The sequence below is a fragment of the Coregonus clupeaformis genome, unplaced genomic scaffold (genome assembly GCF_020615455.1).
Source record: "Coregonus clupeaformis isolate EN_2021a unplaced genomic scaffold, ASM2061545v1 scaf0360, whole genome shotgun sequence".
Classification (NCBI taxonomy): domain Eukaryota; kingdom Metazoa; phylum Chordata; class Actinopteri; order Salmoniformes; family Salmonidae; genus Coregonus; species Coregonus clupeaformis.
Window position 1 is genome coordinate 260,867 of NW_025533815.1, and position 20,558 is coordinate 281,424.

Here is a 20,558-nt window from a genome sequence, read left to right on the forward strand (position 1 = left end):
AAGCCTACCATCAGTAACACACTACACCGCCAGGGACTCAAATCCTGCAGTGCCAGACGTGTCCCCCTGCTTAAGCCAGTACATGTCCAGGCCCGTCTGAAGTTTGCTAGAGTGCATTTGGATGATCCAGAAGAGGATTGGGAGAATGTCATATGGTCAGATGAAACCAAAATAGAACTTTTTGGTAAAAACTAAACTCGTCGTGTTTGGAGGACAAAGAATGCTGAGTTGCATCCAAAGAACACCATACCTACTGTGAAGCATGGGGGTGGAAACATCATGCTTTGGGGCTGTTTTTCTGCAAAGGGACCAGGATGACTGATCCGTGTAAAGGAAATGGCATGTATCGTGAGATTTTGAGTGAAAACCTCCTTCCATCAGCAAGGGCATTGAAGATGAAACGTGGCTGGGTCTTTCAGCATGACAATGATCCCAAACACACCGCCCGGGCAACGAAGGAGTGGCTTCGTAAGAAGCATTTCAAGGTCCTGGAGTGGCCTAGCCAGTCTCCAGATCTCAACCCCATAGAAAATCTTTGGAGGGGAGTTGAAAGTCTGTGTTGCCCAGCGACAGCCCCAAAACATCACTGCTCTAGAGGAGATCTGCATGGAGGAATGGGCCAAAATACCAGCAACAGTGTGTGAAAACCTTGTGAAGACTTACAGAAAACGTTTGACCTGTGTCATTGCCAACAAAGGGTATATAACAAAGTATTGAGAAACTTTTGTTATTGACCAAATACTTATTTTCCACCATAATTTGCAAATAAATTCATTAAAAATCCTACAATGTGATTTTCTGGAGAAAAAAAATCTCATTTTGTCTGTCATAGTTGACGTGTACCTATGATGAAAATTACAGGCTTCTCTCATCTTTTTAAGTGGGAGAACTTGCACAATTGGTGGCTGACTAAATACTTTTTTCCCCCACTGTAGAGGTCTGTAATTGTTATCATAGGTACACTTCAACTGTGAGAGATGGAATCTAAAACAAAAATCCAGAAAATCCCATTGTATGATTTTTAAGTAATTAATTTGCATTTTATTGCATGACATAAGTATTTGATCACCTACCAACCAGTAAGAACTCCGGCTCTCACAGACCTGTTAGTTTTTCTTTAAGAAGCCCTCCTGTTCTCCACTCATTACCTGTATTAACTGCACCTGTTAGAACTCATTACCTGTTTAAAAGACACCTGTCCACACACTCAATCAAACAGACTCCAACCTCTCCACAATGGCCAAGACCAGAGAGCTGTGTAAGGACATCAGGGATAAAATTGTAGGCCTGCACAAGGCTGGGATGGGCTACAGGACAATAGGCAGGCAGCTTGGTGAGAAGGCAACAACTGTTGGCGCAATTATTAGAAAATGGAAGAAGTTCAAGATGACGATCAATCAACCTCGGTCTGGGGCTCCGTGCAAGATCTCACCTCGTGGGGCATCAATGATCATGAGGAAGGTGAGGGATCAACCCAGAGCTACACGGCAGGACCTGGTCAATGACCTGAAGAGAGCTGGGACCACAGTCTCAAAGAAAACCATTAGTAACACACTACGCCGCAAGGTCCCCCTGCTCAAGCCAGCGCATGTCCAGGCCCGTCTGAAGTTTAACCAATGACCATCTGGATGATCCAGAGGAGGAATGGGAGAAGGTCATTTGGTCTGATGAGACAAAAATATAGCTTTTTGGTCTAAACTCCACTCGCCGTGTTTGGAGGAAGAAGAAGGATGAGTACAACCCCAAGAACACCATCCCAACCGTGAAGCATGGAGGTGGAAACATCATTCTTTGGGAATGCTTTTCTGCAAAGGGGACAGGACGACTGCACCATATTGAGGGGAGGATGGATGGGGCCATGTATCGCGAGATCTTGGCCAACAACCTCCTTCCCTCAGTAAGAGCATTGAAGATGGAGTCGTGGCTGGGTCTTCCAGCATGACAACGACCCGGGAAACACACAGCCAGGGCAACTAAGGAGTGGCTCCGTAAGAAGCATCTCAAGGTCCTGGAGTGGCCTAGCCAGTCTCCAGACCTGAACCCAATAGAACATCTTTGGAGGGAGCTGAAAGTCCGTATTGCCCAGCGACAGCCCTGAAACCTGAAGGATCTGGAGAAGGTCTGTATGGAGGAGTGGGCCAAAATCCCTGCTGCAGTGTGTGCAAACCTGGTCAAGACCTACAGGAAACGTATGATCTCTGTAATTGCAAAAAAAGGTTTCTGTACCAAATATTAAGTTCTGCTTTTCTGATGTATCAAAAACTTATGTAACCTCCTGAGTGGCGCAGTGGTCTAAGGCACTGCATCGCAGTGCTAACTGTGCCACTAGAGATCCTGGTTCGAATCCAGGCTCTGTCGCAGCCGGCCGCGACCGGGAGACTCATGGGCGTCGCACAATTGGCCCAGGGTAGGGGAGGGAATGGCCGGCAGGGATGTAGAGCAGTTGATAGACCATGGTGTTTGCAACGCCAGGGTTGTGGGTTCGATTCCCATGGGGGGCCAGTATAAAAAAAATATGTATTCACTAACTGTAAGTCGCTCTGGATAAGAGCGTCTGCTAAATGACTAAAATGTAATGTAAATGTTATGTCATGCAATAAAATGCAAATTAATTACTTAAAAATCATACAATGTGATTTTCTGGATTTTTGTTTTAGATTCCGGCTCTAACAGTTTAAGTGTACCTATGATAACAATTACAGACCTCTACATGCTTTGTAAGTAGGAAAACCTGCAAAATCGGCAGTGCATCAAATACTTGTTCTCCACACTGTAGGTGCACACAGGTTGAGAGACAAATTTGAGGTGACAGACAGTGACACAAGGACTGACGGTGACATTCAATACTGCATCTAGCTGATATAGGGTGTAATCATTAGTCCAACATTTGCAAACAAGAGTTTCTGTTGGACAAATTCAGGTATGTTTATCCCCATTTTGTTCCGTTTAATAAACGTTTTCAACAGAATCAGTGGAATGAATACACCCCTGATCACTTATAAACACAGTTCACTTTCATAGCAGCCACGTTGTATTCCTTCTCGCATCTATGCGCTCTCCTCCTCTCCCCTCTTCCCTTCCAGTGTTGTGTTGGATAGTCATAGCCTGCTAGCTAACATAACATCCCTCTGTTTGAGCAGGGTGTTTCAGTATGCTGAACTAGCTAGCTGCATTAGCTAGCTAAGTAAGTGAAACTGAAATTGAAAAAAAAGGACGAAATGTCTCTCTCTATATATATATATATATTTCTCTCTTGCTTCTCCTTCATTTTGGAATAAATTAATTTGTTCAAAACTGTTCAACTATTGTCTTTCTCTCTCTTTGAGTCAACTACTCACCACATGTTATGCATTGCAGTGCTAGCTAGCTGTAGCTTATACTTTCAGTACTAGATTCATTCTCTGATCCTTTGATTGGGTGGACAACTTGTCAGTTCATGCTGCAAGAGCTCTGATAGGTTGGAGGATGTCCTCCAGAAGTTGTCATAATTACTGTGTAAGTCTATGGAAGGGGGTGAGAACCATGAGCCTCCTAGGTTTTGTATTGAAGTCAATGTACCCAGAGGAGGACGGAAGCTAGCTGTCCTCCGGCTACACCATGGTGCTACCCTACAGAGTGCTGTGGCCACTGTAGACCTTATTTGCAAAATAGTGTGTTTTAATCAATTATTTGGTGACGTGATTATATTTAGTATAGTTTTATCTAAAAAGGATAACTTTTTTTATGTTTATTTTTATGAAATTCAGTGAGGAGGATGGTCCTCCCCTTCCTCCTCTGAGGAGCCTCCACTGCTCTACACATGTGTATACATGGATTGTTTATACATGAAATGCCAGTACAATTTTATGAATTTGTTCATTTGACAAGGTGGGATCTTGTTCTGTTGCTAAAATTAATTATGTGAGAAATGACGGTAGAAACTCCTTTATTCGCAAATATTGATATAATGACCATCATATTGAAGTAAACTTTGAGTCTCGCGTTGATATGTTGTGTGGTCCTCCCACTACGACTCGGGAAAGCATGCAGTTTATTAGGCTCCAGATTAAATAAATTATGATGAACTTCACAGGATGGCGAATGTGCAAGCTTGATGCTCCTTTCCAATAGATATTGAGGGTCTTATTCTGGTGACATGATGTTTGAGCTTGGCTGCCATTTGACAAATAAAAATAATATCTCATAATGTAGATAGCCTACCCCCACTGTATGTGCTAGCTGTTGGCTAGAGCGCATGTGACAAGACCAGAGTGGGCACATTTGCTATATAAAGCAACCGTTTGTGACAAAACCATCAGTAGAGTTGAAAATGCGATGGAAACCCATTTAACTATTTTTATTTCTAATTTAATGGCAAAAATTATTTTCATGTGCACTACGTCGTCACGCACAGCCATTTATCCACAAAAAGTATGTTTGCTGGAATCATCTCCGGTGGTAAAATGCATATTGTTTTACACAGAATTTAGAATATCCGCATGAAAATCGGTCAAAAATTGGATGGAAACCTACCAAATGTCTTAGTGTGCAGTTATGCGTAACAGATTTTGGAATGCTGTTCCTTTCATTCAAGGTTTACAAAAAACCATCATCTAATTTACCCATCAATCTCCCTATGCCTATCCACTATTTAAGTCAATGAAGGACTTTCTGATCTCATTGAAACTGGGTTGGAATGTCTTCCTGCCTATCTTGTAGACTGGTGTCGGGAGGACCACTGGCAGAAGTCCTAAAGCGATGTCACCTTGTGTATCTGGAGAGAAGAATGTTTAGTGAATAACTTGATTGTTTCAGGCAAAAAATAAGGTGTATAACTGTGGCTCCTTCCACCTTCAAATCATAGGCAAGAGGACCAACCATGGAGAATAGTAAGACACTTCATTATTTATATTTATAGAACTACTCTATATTGTTTGTCCTCATGTGTCTGTGCATGTTTTTCAGTATGAAGTACTCCGCAGCCACTTACCGTAGACACCAGGTGAGGCCACACACACAGATTCCTGTTGAACATAGTCTCTTTAACTACCTTATTTTCTCAATAACAGTCTCTCTCCTTCACTTAATCCCTCTCCCCCCTAAATCCTTTAGGTTATATCAGCTGTGTCGGTGAACCCCTCCCGCATCTGAACTGGCTACATAGAGGGCACAGCATGATCAGAGGTGAAAGGTCACTTTGTGGGGTCAACAGGAAATATTATTAAAGAGATGCTTTGCATTGAAATACAGATAGAGATGTAGTAGTCCAAGAGTTAATGATCCAAGATCAGTTTTGCATTTCACATCCTGATGATTATGATGACTGACAGTATTAGAATAAAAAAAACACAAGGTTTAATCATGCTCTCTCTCTCTGCATCTGTCTCTCAACTGCAGGTATGTTTGATGTGAGAGAGGATACCAACCCCCAGTCCCATCATCGCCACCTCATCGGCTCTTAAGATAACCTTCGGGCCAACTGGGGACCCAAGGCTGGTTAGGAGACACCGCTAGAGACACTATAATGTACACTACCAGTTAAAAGTTTTAGAACACCTACTTATTTGACTATTTCACAGGTAACGTGGACAAATTGAGAAGTGAAATGACAACATTGAAAAGTGAACCATCATATTTGTGTATTTAAGATCTAATAATGAAAGAGAAGGGACAGCCGTTTTGAATATGGTCAATTTTGAGTGGAAGAGGTGGAAAAACTGTTGTTATCCATCAATAATGCCACAAGGTATAGGCAACCTAGATGGGAAACTATTGAGAATGGTAGCAGACTTTATTGCCACCCCTATTTGCCATGTCTTTAACCAAAGCCTAAATGAGTGTGTGTCCACAGGCATGGAAGGAAGCTAAAGTAATTCCACTACCTAAAAATTGTAAAGCACACTTTGCTGGCTCTAACAGCCACCCAATCAGTTTGCTGTCTGTTCTTACAGTAGTCAACTGATGGAGAGAATTGTGTTTGAACAAATACAATACTCTTTTTAAAAGAACAAGTTAACTACCTCCTTTCAGCATGGATATAGGGAAGGGCACTCAACTTGTACTGCACTGACTCAGATGACTGATGATTGGCTATAATAAAAGGATAATAAGATGATAGTTGGAGCTGTATTGTTAGATTTAAGCCTTTGATGTTATTGATCATCATTTGTTATTGAAAAAACTAACTTATGGCTTTACATCAACTGCCATCACATGGTTGGAGAGTTACGTATCCAATAGAGTATTCTTCAACTCAGAGTATTCTTCAATGGAAGCTTCTTTAACATGAGATACAGTATGCAGTGCGGTATCCCTGAGGGCAGTTGACGTGGGCCGTTACTCTTCTCTATTTTTACACATGATTTGCTACTTGTCTTACAAGAAGCTAAAATGAGTTGAAGTCGGAAGTTTACATACACTTAGGTTGGAGTCATTAAAACTTGTTTTTCAACCACTCCACAAATTTCTTGTTAACAAATTATAGTTTTGGCAAGTCGCTTAGGACATCTACTTTGTGCATGACACAAGTAATGTTTCCAACAATTGTTTACAGACAGATTATTTAACTTATAATTCACTGTATCACAATTCCAGTGGGTCAGAAGTTTACATACACTAAGTTGACTGTGCCTTTAAACAACTAGAAAATTCCAGAAAATGATGTCATGGCTTTAGAAGCTTCTGATAGGATATTTGACATCATTTGAGTCAATTGGAGGTGTACCTGTGGATGTATTTCAAGGCCTACCTTCAAAGTCAGTGCCTCTTTGCTTGACATCATTGGAAAATCAAAAGAAATAAGCCAAGACCACAGAAAAAAATATTGTAGACCTCCACAAGTCTGGATCATCCTTGAGAGCAATTTCCAAACGCCTGAAGGTACCACGTTCATCTATACAAACAATAGTACGCAAGTATAAACACCATGGGACCACGCAGCCGTCATCCCGCTCAGGATCGAGACACGTTCTTTCTCCTAGAGATGAACGTACTTTGGTGCGAAAAGTGCAAATCAATCCCAGAACAACAGCAAAGGACCTTGTGAAGATGCTGGAGGAAACAGGTACAAAAGTATCTATATCCACAGTAAAACAAGTCCTATATCGACATAACCTGAAAGGCCGCTCAGCAAGGAAGAAGCCACTGCTCCAAAACCGCCATAAAAAAGCCAGACTACGATTTGCAACTGCACATGGGGACAAAGATCGTACTTTTTGGAGAAATGTCCTCTGGTCTGATGAAACAAAAATAGAACTGTTTGGCTATAATGACCATCGTTATGTTTGGAGGAAAAAGGGGTATGCTTGCAAGCCGAAGAACACCATCCCAACCTTGAAGCACGGGGGTGGCAGCATCATGCTGTGGGAGTGCTTTGCTGCAAGAGGGACTGGTGCACTTCACAAAATAGATGGCATCATGAGGAAGGAAAATTATGTGGATATATTGAAGCAAGATTTCAAGACATCAGTCAGGAAGTTAAAGCTTGGTCACAAATGGGAGTGGCCATCACAAAGCCCTGACCTCAATCCTATAGAAAATGTGTGGGCAGAACTGAAAAAGCGTGTGCGAGCAAGGAGGCCTACAAACCTGACTCAGTTACACCAGCTCTGTCAGGAGGAATGGGCCAAAATTCACCCAACTTATTGTGGGAAGCTTGTGGAAGGCTACCTGAAACGTTTGACCCAAGTTAAACAATTTAAAGGCAATGCTAGCAAATACTAATTGAGTGTATGTAAACTTCTGACCCACTGGGAAAGTGATGAAAGAAATAAAAGCTGAAATAAATCATTCTCTCTACTATTATTCTGAAATTTCACTTTCTTAAAATAAAGTGGTGATCCTAACTGACCTAAGACAGGAATTTTTACTACATTTACATTTACGTCATTTAGCAGACGCTCTTATCCAGAGCGACTTACAGTTAGTGAATACATATATATATTTTCTATACTGGCCCCCCGTGGGAATCGAACCCACAACCCTGGCGTTGCAAATGCCATGCTCTATCAACTGAGCTACATCCCTGCCGGCCATTCCCTCCCCTACCCTGGACGAATTGTGCGCCGCCCATGAGTCTCCCGGTCGCGGCCGGCTGCGACAGAGCCTGGATTCGAACCAGGATCTCTAGTGGCACAGTTAGCACTGCAATGCAGTGCCTTAGACCACTGCGCCACTCAGGAGACCTAGGATTAAATGTCGGAAATTGTGAAAAACTGAGTTTAAATGTATTTGGTTAAGGTGTATGTAAACTTCCGACTTCAACTGTATGCTGATGATTGTACACTCTACGCATCAGCACCTACAGCCAGTGAGCTCACTGAGACTCCTAGCAAGGAGTTACAGTCAGTCAGAATGGGTAATTAAAATTAACTGGTCTTAAATGCATCTAAAACCAAAAGCATTGTATTTGGTTTAAAGCATTCTCTTGGACTGTTACAGGCTTTGTTTTTTTCATTTATATTTAGAGGTTGGACGTTAGCATGTGGGGTGCACCGATTAGTGTCACCTCGTCAGTCACCATGTGTAGCATCTGTGCTGGCTTGTCCATCTCGCTAGTCGGAAGTTGTTTCACCTGTGCTAGCCCAGGTGCTATTTAAGAGTGGCTGGCCCAGTGCTCCAGTTGTCTTGAGAGATGTGGAGGGTTAACACCTTATGGAACACCGTGGACTGTGAAGAGACACACGCATACGCACAGTTGTGTTGTGGACATGTAGTGGTGTAGCAATGTTATATGATGTACTGTTTTATCTTTTGTTTTATGTGTAATATAAGTGTCTTGATGTGTTTGGACCCCAGGAAGAGTAGCTGCTGCCTTAGCCAACTAAAGGAGTCAAGGCAGCAACTAATGGGGATCCCTACTAAAATACAAATACAAACTCCTTTTAGATGGCTCTCCTATTTGATTTCTAGAAAGACAATCCTTTATCTGATTTTCCCTGTTTTTGGTTTACTTCTTGTCTTTAAGTTTGGTGTAGGTTTTTCTTTTGTTTGCCTCTCAGTGGGTAAATTTAGTGGGCGCTCATGGTGCGTGTCTTTTAGGTCCCAGTTGTTGTTATGCTACTTTCAATGGACACCCTGATGAGTCTTTCAGAACCCCTTCTAAAACTCCACCTGTTTCGTTTTTAGTTGTCAGTGACTCTTTGTTAGTTTCCCCTTCTGTTTGAGCAACCTTTTTGGTTTTCTTGCTGGGGAACGTAACAAAACCTAAATTGAGTTGTGCATAAAGGGTGTGACCTTTGAATAAGTTGAATAAGCCGAACTCCTAAAAGTAACATTGGATAGTCCGTTATCATGGTCAAGTCATATTGACAAAGTTGTTGTGAAGATGGGGAGAGGTATGTCTGTTATAAAAATATGTTCTGTTTTAACACAAAGATCAACTGTACTAGTTGTTCAGGCTTTGATCTTGCCCCATATTTATTACTGACCGGTAATATGGTCAGCTTCAGCAAAGAAAGACCTAGCAAAGTTGCAGCTGGCACAAAACAAAGCAGCACGCCCTGCCCTTAACTGCACACACACAGAACTAACAACATGCATGAGTCTTTCATGGTTGAGGAGAAATTGACTACTTCTCTTCTAGTCTTTTTAAGAAACATTTGTTTGTTGAAAATGCCTAACCACGTATAATCTATTTGATACACTTCAGCAGACCACGCCACTATGGGTTTCTTTACGGTACCCAAACCAAAAAACAGATTTACTGTGTTGCTCAGTTATGTATAGAGCCATGTCATCATGGAATGCTCTGCCCACCAGAGGTTACTCTGGCAAAAAGCAAGTTTAGCTAAAAAAAAAAAAAAATTGATAAAAAAACATCTTGCATCAGTGCCTCTCTTTCTGAAGATCTACTTTAACTGACTGTATATACGAATAACGTGTAAATAGTATTTTTGTTGTCTCTGTGTCTTTCCTATATATATATATATATATAAAAAAATATATATATATATATATATATATAAAACTTGTTTCATTTTTTTATCTTTTACTGTTCTGTACTTTGTCATGTACAGTATTTATGTTTTATGTGGACCCCAGGAAGAGTATCTGCTGCATGTGCAGTAGCTAATGGGGATCCTAATAAACTAAACCCTAACATCCATATGTGGAAAAAAGAAAGGAAGATAAGTGTTTCCAATGACATCGGTGTGCATCATGCGATTTAAACTAATTATGAGTAGGCCTGAGTTGCTTACTAATTGTTTGTCATTGTAAACATATTTTTGACTACAAAAGATAGAAACGTGCTATTTTCACATACTTTTGTGTGTATATACAGTGTGTGGCCACCCCTTCAAAATAGTGTATTCGGCTATTTCAGCCACACCCGTTGCTGACAGGTGTATAAAATCAGGCACACAGCCATGCAATCTCCATAGACAAACATTGGCAATACAATGCCCTTACTGAAGAGCTCAGTGACTTTCAACGTGGCATCCTATGCCACCTTTACAACAAGTCTGTCAAATTTCTGACCTGCTACAGCTGCCCCGGTCAACTGTAAGTGCTGTTATTGTGAAGTGGAAACGTCTAGGAGCAACAAAGGCTCAGATGCGAAGTGGTAGGCCATACAAGCTCAAAGAACGGGACCGCCGAGTGCTGAAGTGCATAGCGAGTAAAAATCGTCTGTCCTCGGTTGCAACACTCACTATTGTGTTCCAAACTGACTCTGGAAGCAACGTCAGCACAATAACTGTTTGTCGGGAGCTTCATGAAATGGGATTCCATAGCCGAGCAGCCGCACACAAGCCTAAGATCACCATGCGCAATGCCAAGCGTCGGCTGGAGTGGTGTAAACACATTCTCTGGAGTGATAAATCACGCTTCACCATCTGGCGGTCCGACGGACAAATTTGGGTTTGGCGGATGCCAGGAGAATGCTACCTGTCCGAATGCATAGTGCCAGCTGTAAAGTTTGGTGGAGGAGGAATAATGGTCTGGGGCTGTTTTTCAAGGTTCGGGCTAGGCCCATTAGTTCCAGTGAAGGGAAATCTTAACACTACAGCATACAATGACATTCTAGATGATTCTGTGCTTCGAACTTTGTGGCAACTGTTTGGGGAAGGAAATTTCCTGTTTCAGCATGACAATGTCCCCGTGCACAAGCGAGATCCATAGAGAAATGGTTTGTCGAGATCGGGGTGTGGAAGAACTTGACTGGCCTACACAGAGCCCTGACCTCAACCCCCATCGAACACCTTTGGGATTAATTGGAACGCCGACTGTGAGCCAGGCCTAATCGCCCTACATCAGTGCCAGACCTCACAAATGCTCGTGGCTGAATGGAAGCAAGTCCCGGCAGCAATGTTCCAACATCTAGAGGAAAGCCTTCCCAGAAGACTGGAGGCGGTTATAGCAGCAAAGGGGGGACCAACTCCATATTAATGCCTATGATTTTGGAATGAGATGTTTGATGAGCCCATGTCCACATACTTTTGACCATGTAGTGTATGCGATGTTTGCAACTTTCAGGGACCACTTTTGGCTCGTGAGCGATACACTACTTTCAGAACTTATGGCAAAAAAGTTCCGGAACATCTCTTTACATTTACATTTACATTTTAGTCATTTAGCAGACGCTCTTATCCAGAGCGACTTACAGGAGCTTTAAGTGTTCAAGTCAAATTGCTGTGGTCTGAGGGGCTTTGTCCCTTCTAATACATTTATTTCTATGTTTAAAACCATGTGGTGCAGGGAAATTGATCTCATGTGGCTTTATTTGACTCCATTACCTGCTTGTTTCTTTAATCACTATTACAAATGTAAGTTTATGTAGCTGATTATTCATGGGCTTTGTTGGATGTAATAACTGGATACACCAGCTGAAAGCCCTAACAACCCACTTTGGGATTACTGGTCTAGCGTAGCAGTGTATCTTTCTCATCTCCCAGGCCTTGGACCGTCAATCTTTATAAACTAGTATAACCTACAGCATATTACACGAACAACAGTAATAGGAGGTAAAGACATTAATTTCACTTTTTATTTTTAATTATTGTACGTGCATCATGGTTTTTCACAAGCATGATACAAATATGGTACATCTGTGGATTTCATACTTAAGTTGTTTCAATACTAAGCTCAGACTTCCAAAAAGAAACCATAAATTGTGAAGAATAAGAGTTTGGAGGAGTATGGAATTGTATTTTTGTAGGCACTTTCCATTCAAATATCAAACCAGAAACTGCACAATGTGGAAAAAAGAAATCACAATTGCTTTTCATTTTGTTTTTTTACATCAAAGAATCACCACTACATTTTCAGGAAAGTCATACTTCCAGTTTATGGCATTCACAGGCAAGCAGGTGGAGAAAGGAGGACTGGAAATGCAGTAGGATAGGATGGGATGGAGGTGGAATGGGACTGTTGGGCTTCAGGAGATGGGCATCAAAAGAGCGAGGGGCCTTTCGAATAGCCTCTGGACGAGGAGCCAGCTTGGCTGTCCTCGAAGTAGCTCTGCTCAATGCGGCGGCAGAAGGCCAGCAGGTTGCTGTAGCTCTTGATCTTCTCGCCCAGCTCGTCGCTGGTGAGCCGTGTGGTCAGGATGGTGAAGAGGTGGCCGAACACCAGTGCATCCAGCTCAGTGGGTCTGAGGACAAAGGGGAGCCTTTATAACCCATAAAAGTTTGAGCATGGGCTCAACATGATTCTTGACACAAACATACATTCTATTTTTAAAGGAGATCAGATAAAAAAATATAGATCGGGGGATAGATGGTATATCAGCACAGACAGTGGCTGAGACAGGGCTTAAGCCCCCGTTGCCATGGTCTAGTTCCAATAGTTTGTAGGATTGTGGGTTCGTTTCCCGGGACCACCCAAAAGTAAAATGTATGCACGCATGACTAAGTTGCTTTGGATAAAAGCGTCTGCTAAATGGCATATAGTACCAGTCAAAAGTTTGGACACACCTGCTCATTCAAGGGGTTTTCTTTATTTTTACATTGTAGAATAATAGTGAAGAAATCAAAACTATGAAATAACACATATAGTATCATGTAGTAACCAAAAAAGTGTTAAACAAATCAAAATATATTGTCTTTTATGAGTCCTCAGCACCCTTCGCTGTACAGCTTTGGCATTCTATCAACCAGCTTCACCTGGAATGCTTTTCCAACAGTCTTGGAGTTCCCACATATGCTGAGCCCTTGTTGGCTGCTTTTCCTTCACTCTGCGGTCCAACTCATCCCAAACCATCTCAATTGGGTTGAGGTTGGGTGATTGTGGAGGCCAGGTCATCTGATGCAGCACCCCAGCACCCTCCTTCTTGGTCAAATACCCATTACACAGCCTGGACGTGTGGTTTGGGTCATTGTCCAAGACACACTTAACAAGCATGGCTACCACAGCATTCTGCAGCGATACGCCATCCCATCTGGTTTGGGCTTAGTGGGACTATCATTTGTTTTTCAACAGGACAATGACCCAACACACCTCCAGTCTGTGTAAGGGCTATTTTACCAATAAGGAGAGTTATGGAGTGCTGCATCAGATGACCTGGCCTCCACAATCCCCCGACCTCAACCCAATTGAGATGGTTTGGGATGAGTCAGACGGCAGAGTGAAGGAAAAGCAGCCAACACATGCTCAGCATATGTGGGTACTCCTTCAAGACTGTTGGAAAAGCATTCCAGGTGAAGCTGGTTGAGAGAATGCCAAGAGTGTGCAAAGCTGTCATAAAGGCAAAGGGTGGCTATTTCAAGAATCCCAAATATAAAATGTATTTTGATTTGTTTAACACTTTTTTGGTTACTACATGATTCCATATGTGTTATTTCATAGTTTTGATGTCTTCACTATTATTCTACAATGTAGAAAATAGTAAAAATAAAGAAAACCCTTTAATGATTAGGTGTGTCCAAACTTTTGAGTGGTACTGTATATTATCACAGTGCCTTCAAAAACACCCCTTGACTTTTTCCACATTTTGTTGTGTTACAGCGGAATTTAAAATGGATTAAACTGAGTTTTTCTGTCAATGGCCTACAGACAATACCCCATAATGTCAAAGTGGAATAAAAGAAATGGAATGAGTGTCTAGCAAATGAGTTGTTCAGTCTGCTTTAGACAACCAAATAATCTTTGGCTTGCGTGGTGTCCTGAGTGGCCTAGTTACAGTTCTGACATAAATCGGTTTGAAAATCTATGACAAGAGCTTGAAGAATTTTTAAAAGAATAATGGGCAAATATTGTACAATCCAAGTGTGCAAAGCTGTTAGACTTACCCAGAAAGACTCACAGCTGTAATCGCTGCAAAAGGTGATTCTAACACATATTCACTACATATTCATATATATGTAAATTAGAAATTTCTGTATTTCATTTAAATCAATTTGAACGTTTTATTTATCAAATTACATGTTTTCACTTTGTCATTATGGGGTATTGTGTGTAGATGGATGAGAAAAAAGTATTTTTAATCCATTTTGAATTCAGCCTGTAACAACAAAATATGGAATAATTCCAGGGGTATGAATACTTTGACGGCACTTGGTCCAAATCATACAGCAAATAAGGCTGTAATTTGTCACCATGTCTATGTGCGGGAGACATTACCATTTAAAAGGCAACATGCCATACCATTGTTGGATTCACAAAGACCTTCTATATTTATTCTATGCACCACAATGTATTATGTTGACTATTCTCTTTCTCTGCTCTAGCCAAGGTCAGCCCAGGCAGTCAGTCAATTATACCACATAATAATAATAATAATATGCTGTTGAGGAGCTGTACAACTTCATCTGTTTTTGGGCTAAAATGCAGGCAGCTTTATAATGGCATTTAAGATTTCACCCATACTGGCAATCTTAATTTTTATTACAGCAAGTTATTGTCTTCTCTTCTAGCATATGACAAGGCCAGGATGTCATTACCAGATTAATTAGAGGCTCAGGGGGGGAGAAAGCTCAGACAATGGAAGAAAGGGGAGCGCTGGTTCATGGATTCAGCAGCGCTATCCTTGTGTAAACTAATCCAGTTAAAACGAATGGTGGGTTCCTTCCGGAGGACTACCCTGAGGCTAAGACAGACACTCATCAAAGCCCTGACTATCTAAAAAGGTACTGTATAGGCCCGAGTCCGACCCAAAACAGCACATCTAGTCTGCGTCCCAATTCTCCACACTTCTCCCAAAGTTCCTGTCATTGATTTAAAAGCATTGGATTGACAAAGGGTGTGCAAGTACAAGGCTCCTAAGGCTCCTCCTAACCTCTCTTGTTTAGAGAGTAGGAGGAAAACAACCTGCTGAGAGACCTTAAGAGCAGCACTTTAACGTGACTAATGTAATACTAAATAATACAATAAAAGGAGTAATTTAATACATTGAAAGGACTGATAAAGTAAAAGGACTAAAATGTTAGTACAACAGGCTAATACAACGTAATAATAGGTCTAATATGGTATAGACCAGGGGTGTCAAACTAATTTTGCCCTGGGGGCCCGCATTCGGTCTTCAATGAGGTCCAGATGGCAGCACTGAAAATTTGTTATATTTCTACGTCGTCAAAATTGCCCTAAAATAGTCTATCCATTGTTTTTGGAATTTGATGCTCCCTGACTGTCTAGCTTTCATTTAGGTGATTATTAGCGAGCTGGACACAGTAAAAAAATTAAATAATGTTATGAATGTAGGTCCATTATCATTTCTACACATTTTCGATTTGGTTTAGTCATTTTAAAGTATATATTGAGTTTGCCCCCCCAAAAAAAAACACCCGCGGGCAGGTTTGTACCCATTGTGGGCCGGATCCGTATGTTTGACACCCCTGGTATAGACCATGTGTGGGCTCTAGCTGGTAATGCCGCCTCCTGCAGCACATTCATTACGGTGTTACAGTGAGTAGCAATCCCACTGCTCCTTTGTATATCTCTCTCTCATTCTGTTTCTTTTCAAGGGCCGGTAGGTAGCATAGCGGTTAAGAGTGTTGGGCCAGTAACCGAAAGGTCGCTGGTTCAAATCCCTGAGCCAACTTGGTGAAAAATCTGTTGATGTGCCTTTGAGCAAGGCACTTAACCCAAATTGCTCCAGGGTCCCCGTCAATAATGGCTGATCCCTGGCCATGACGCCACTCTCAGAGGGAGTGGGATATGCAAAAAATGCATTTCTAATTTACACGTGAAATAGGACAGATGTAAGCATCAACTGTTTTATTATTATTTATTGTCTATCAAAATAAATAAAAAGTATTCAAAGAAAAGATTGTATGAACCTACTGCTTATTGAAGAAGTATGGCTGTGTGCCCAGCCTCTGGGAAAGAGCTTGACAGCATTGGCTAACATCTTCATAAACCTGGAGAAGAAGCGTGGAAACAGTTACTATTACAACTATGTGGAAACATTAGCCTGAGAGATGAGAGAAAAATCCATCCACACTTTGGTTTTGTTAAACTAGCCACTGACAACAAATGCTAACATTAGCACTTTCAGACCAAAACCCCATGTAAGTCAATCTCCCCTGTTTATCATTTTTTAAATGTCATGCCCAAATGGATTGTGTTGCTCAATTTGTTTACAATTATTTTGAGAAGATTTGGGCATGACATTTCAAACATGCTAAAACGGGGAATATTGACTTACATGAGGTTTTGAACAGAAAATGCTAACATTAGCATTCATTGGCAGTAACTAGTTTAACAAAACCAAAGTGTGGATTGCAGTAATTCCTTGTCCATAGACTGCTTTCAAGAAGGAAACAAATAATACATCTCTAAAATTGCTGAACTGATTATGGTTCAGGTACTATGGTGTTCTTTTTCAGCTGAGGTTGGCATCTCAGGGCACTAATCTCTGGTGGACAGACTACGTTACAAATGGTATCCTAATGTCTGTCAACATACTGTGGGATGCAACACTAACAAGCAACAGTTGATCCGGTGCACAGGTTTTCGTCACTGGTTATTTGAACAAATCAAAATTTAGCGGGTGTGCGTTTCTTTTGAAGTTCGCTATACTCAACTTCAGTGGGTTGAGTCACTGACGTGATCTTCCTGTCCGGTTTTGCGCCCCCTCGGCCTCGTGCGGTGGGGGAAATCGTTGTGGGCTATACCCCCCCCCCCAGTATCTATGCTGCAATAGTCTTATGTGCCGGGCAGCTAGGGTCAATCTGTCCTATCTGGTGTAATTCTCCTGTCTTATCTGGTGTCCTGTGTGAACTTAACTATGCTCCCTCTAATATTCTCTCTCATTCGCTCTCTCTCCCGGAGGACTTGAGCCCTAGGACCATGCCTCAGGACTACCTGGCCTGCCGACTCCTGGCTGTCCCCGTCTCCAGTCCACCTGGTCGTGCTGCTGATCCTGTTTCTGCTGTTTTGCGTGCGGCTATGGAAACCTGACCTGTTCAAAAGACGTGCTACCTTGTCCCGGACATGCTGTTTTCGACCCTCTCTCTCTCTCCCGGCACCTGCTGTCTCAATCTCTGAATGCTCGGCTATGAAAAGCCAAAATGACATTACTCCTGAGGTGCTGACCTGTTGCACCCTCTATTTATTTTATTTGTAACCTTTATTTAACTAGGCAAGTCAATTCTTATTTACAATGACGGCCCACACCGGCCAAACCCGGACGACGCTGGGCCAATTGTGTGCCGCCCTATGGGACTCCCAATCACGGCCGGTTGTGATACAGCCTGGAATCGAACCAGGGGGTCTGTAGTGACGCCTCAAGCACTGGAGATGCAGTGCCACTCGGGATCTCTACAACCACTGTGATTATTATTTGACCCTGCTGGTCATCTATGAACGTTTGAACATCTTGAAGAACGATCTGGCCTTAATGGCCATGTACTTTTATAATCTCCACCCGGCACAACCAGAAGAGGACTGGCCACCCCTCAGAGCCTGGTTCCTCTCTATGTTACTTCCTAGGTTCCTGCCTTTCTAGTGAGTTTTTCCTAGCCACCATGCTTCTACATCTGCATTACTTTCTCTTTGGGGTTTAAGGCTGGGTTTCTGTATAGCACTTTGTGTCATCTGCTGATGTAAAAAGGGCTTAATAAATACATTTGATTGATTGAGGGAAAATTTGGCCCATAGACTAGCCCGAAACTTGCAAAGAGTGGGGGGGTGGAGCTACCGCCCTGCTTCCACTACTCATTCAAGTATCTCCCCCCAAAACCTTATGGAGTATCTGACGAAATTACACAAGATTTTAGTTCTTGGCTTCCGAGATCACAAGGCACTGACCTGCTCCAGGCTCTTCCCTGCCCAGCCAATGGCAGTCATCTTACGACGGACCTCCCACTGCTTCTGATAGGCCAGGATTTGGTTGAGGGGCCAGGAGTATGGGCTGCTGTATCTCGGCCTGGAGATCTACAGACATGAGGCTGAGGTGAGCTTAAAGGAGAAGTTTCCACATTTTGAACTTTGTCTGGCTTAAGTTTGGTGGTCCTTGTAAACAAAAGGGTCTTGTTACTTTTCATGTTTGTTTCTAGCGAATTTAGTTGTTTTTGTAATTAAAGACAAGAAACACTCAAAGATACTTGAAACGCAATTACGCTATTGCCGTATAGAAAATATTTGATTAGATTTATAGATATCGGACCTAGGTTCAACTACTATTATTGTATTTCAATTACTTTCAAATACATTTGAAAATACTTTTCCCACATTTGTTTTACGTTAGTCTTATTCTAAAATTGATTACAACAATTTTTTATCAATCAATCTACACACAATACCCCATAAAGATAAAGCAAAAACAGGTTTTAGATATTTTTGCACATTTATTAAAAATAACAGAAATACCTTATTTACATAAGTATTCAGACCCTTTGCTATGAGACTCGAAATTGAGCTCAAGTGCATCCTGTTTCCATTGATCATCTTTGAGATGTTTCTAAAACTTGATGATTGGAGTCCACCTGTGGTAAATTCAATTGAATGGAAAAGCACACACCTGTCTATATAAGGTCCCACAGTTGACAGTGCATGTCAGAGCAAAAACCAAGCCATGAGGCTGAAGGAATTGTCCGTAGAGCTCCAAGACAGGATTGTGTCGAGGCACAGATCTGGAGAAAGGTACCAAAAAATGTATGCAGCATTGAAGGTCCCCAAGAACACCGTGGCCTCCATCATTCTTAAAATGAAGAAGTTTGGAACCACGAAGACTCTTCGTAGAGCTGGCCGCCCGGCCAAACTGAGCAATCGGGGGAGAAGGGCCTTGGACAGGGAGACCAAGAACCCGATGGTCACTCTGAAAGAGCTCCAGAGTTCCTCTGTGGAGATGGGAGAATCTTCCAGAAGGACAACCATCTCTGCAGCACTCCACCAAGCAGGCCTTTATGGTAGAGTGGCCAGACGGAAGCCACTCCTCAGTAAAAGGCACATGACAACCCACATTGAGTTTTTTTTGGTAACCTTCCCCAGATCTGTGCCTCGACACAATCCTTTCTCTGAGCTCTACGGACAATTCCTTTGACCTCATGGCTTGGTTTTTGCTCTGACATGCACTGTCAACTGTGGGACCTTATATAGACAGGTGTGTGCCTTTCCAAATCATGTCCAATCAATTGAATTTACCACAGGTGGACTCCAATCAAGTTGTAGAAACATCAAGGATGATCAATGGAAACAGGATGCACCTGAGCTCAATTGAGTCTCATAGCAAAGGGTCTGAATACTTACGTAAATAAGATGTTTATTTCTTATACATTTGCAAACATTTCTAAAAACCAGTTTTCGCTTTGTCATTATGGGGTATTGTGTGTAGATTGATGAGGATTTTTATTCATTTAATCAATTTTAGAATAAGGCTATAACGTAACAAAATGTGGAAAAAGTCAAGGGGTCTGAATACTTTCTGAATGCACTCTACACATTAGTGGTGCATGGGTCAGCTATTTGTTCACCCGCACCCACCTGCAATTCCTAATAACCCATCCGCAACCGCGGTATGTGATAAAGCGAAAATCTGAGGCCTGCACCCGCCCGTAACCTGGTAATATAAAAAATGCGCTGTAGGCTACAGTAAAAGACATCGGAACTATTTGACATTTTTTGCCCGATTTAGATACGTTTTTGCTTAAAATAAATGTCCCACATTTTGGTAGGCTATTTGTTAGTCAACTAATTAGATACATGCAGCTTATCTTCTGTGATTATATGTTGCCCTAGAAGGCTAAATAAACCATTGCTCACCAGAATGTCATAATTCGATAGAATGAATGCGTCAATCTAGTTGACATCAATAAAGTTCTGTCATCTCTGCTTCTTTCGCGGAGCAAAGACATTTATGGACAGGGAGAAAATGCAATAACAAAAAAAAAACTGGAACGCTTTTCTGTGCAAAACGTCCAAATGGCATCAGTTTGACCAGTTGTAAGGAAATAAAAAAAAGCAGTGAAAACGACCCAACATGTTTCTGATATGATTTCAGTTCGGCTGTTTTAAGTGGTTGAAATACTACCAGCTTTTATGATGCTGATAAAGATAGCACCTCTACAGACGGTATCTAACTGCGCATTCACATATTTCTCCACTCCTGTTCCCGAGTCACATATTTCTCCACTCCTGTTCCTGAGTCAAAATGTTGCCTACATTTGGTGTATCATTTTAATGCAAGAAATACTTAATTATGT

At 41.8% G+C, this 20,558-nt stretch overlaps 1 protein-coding gene across 1 annotated transcript in view; it reads right to left on the minus strand.

Moving 5' to 3' along the window:
* Positions 1-11,943: 11,943 nt before the first annotated feature.
* The window catches only part of LOC121555894 (metaxin-2), a 29,472-nt gene continuing 20,857 nt past the window's right edge, over positions 11,944-20,558 (minus strand). Inside the window, exons 8-10 of the mRNA XM_045215057.1 lie at positions 18,166-18,291; positions 16,198-16,274; positions 11,944-12,571 (exon numbers count right to left, since the gene is read on the minus strand). Coding sequence (XP_045070992.1) covers positions 12,370-12,571; positions 16,198-16,274; positions 18,166-18,291 — 405 coding nt within the window. The 3' untranslated portion in view covers positions 11,944-12,369. The remainder of the gene's footprint in view (positions 12,572-16,197; positions 16,275-18,165; positions 18,292-20,558) is intronic.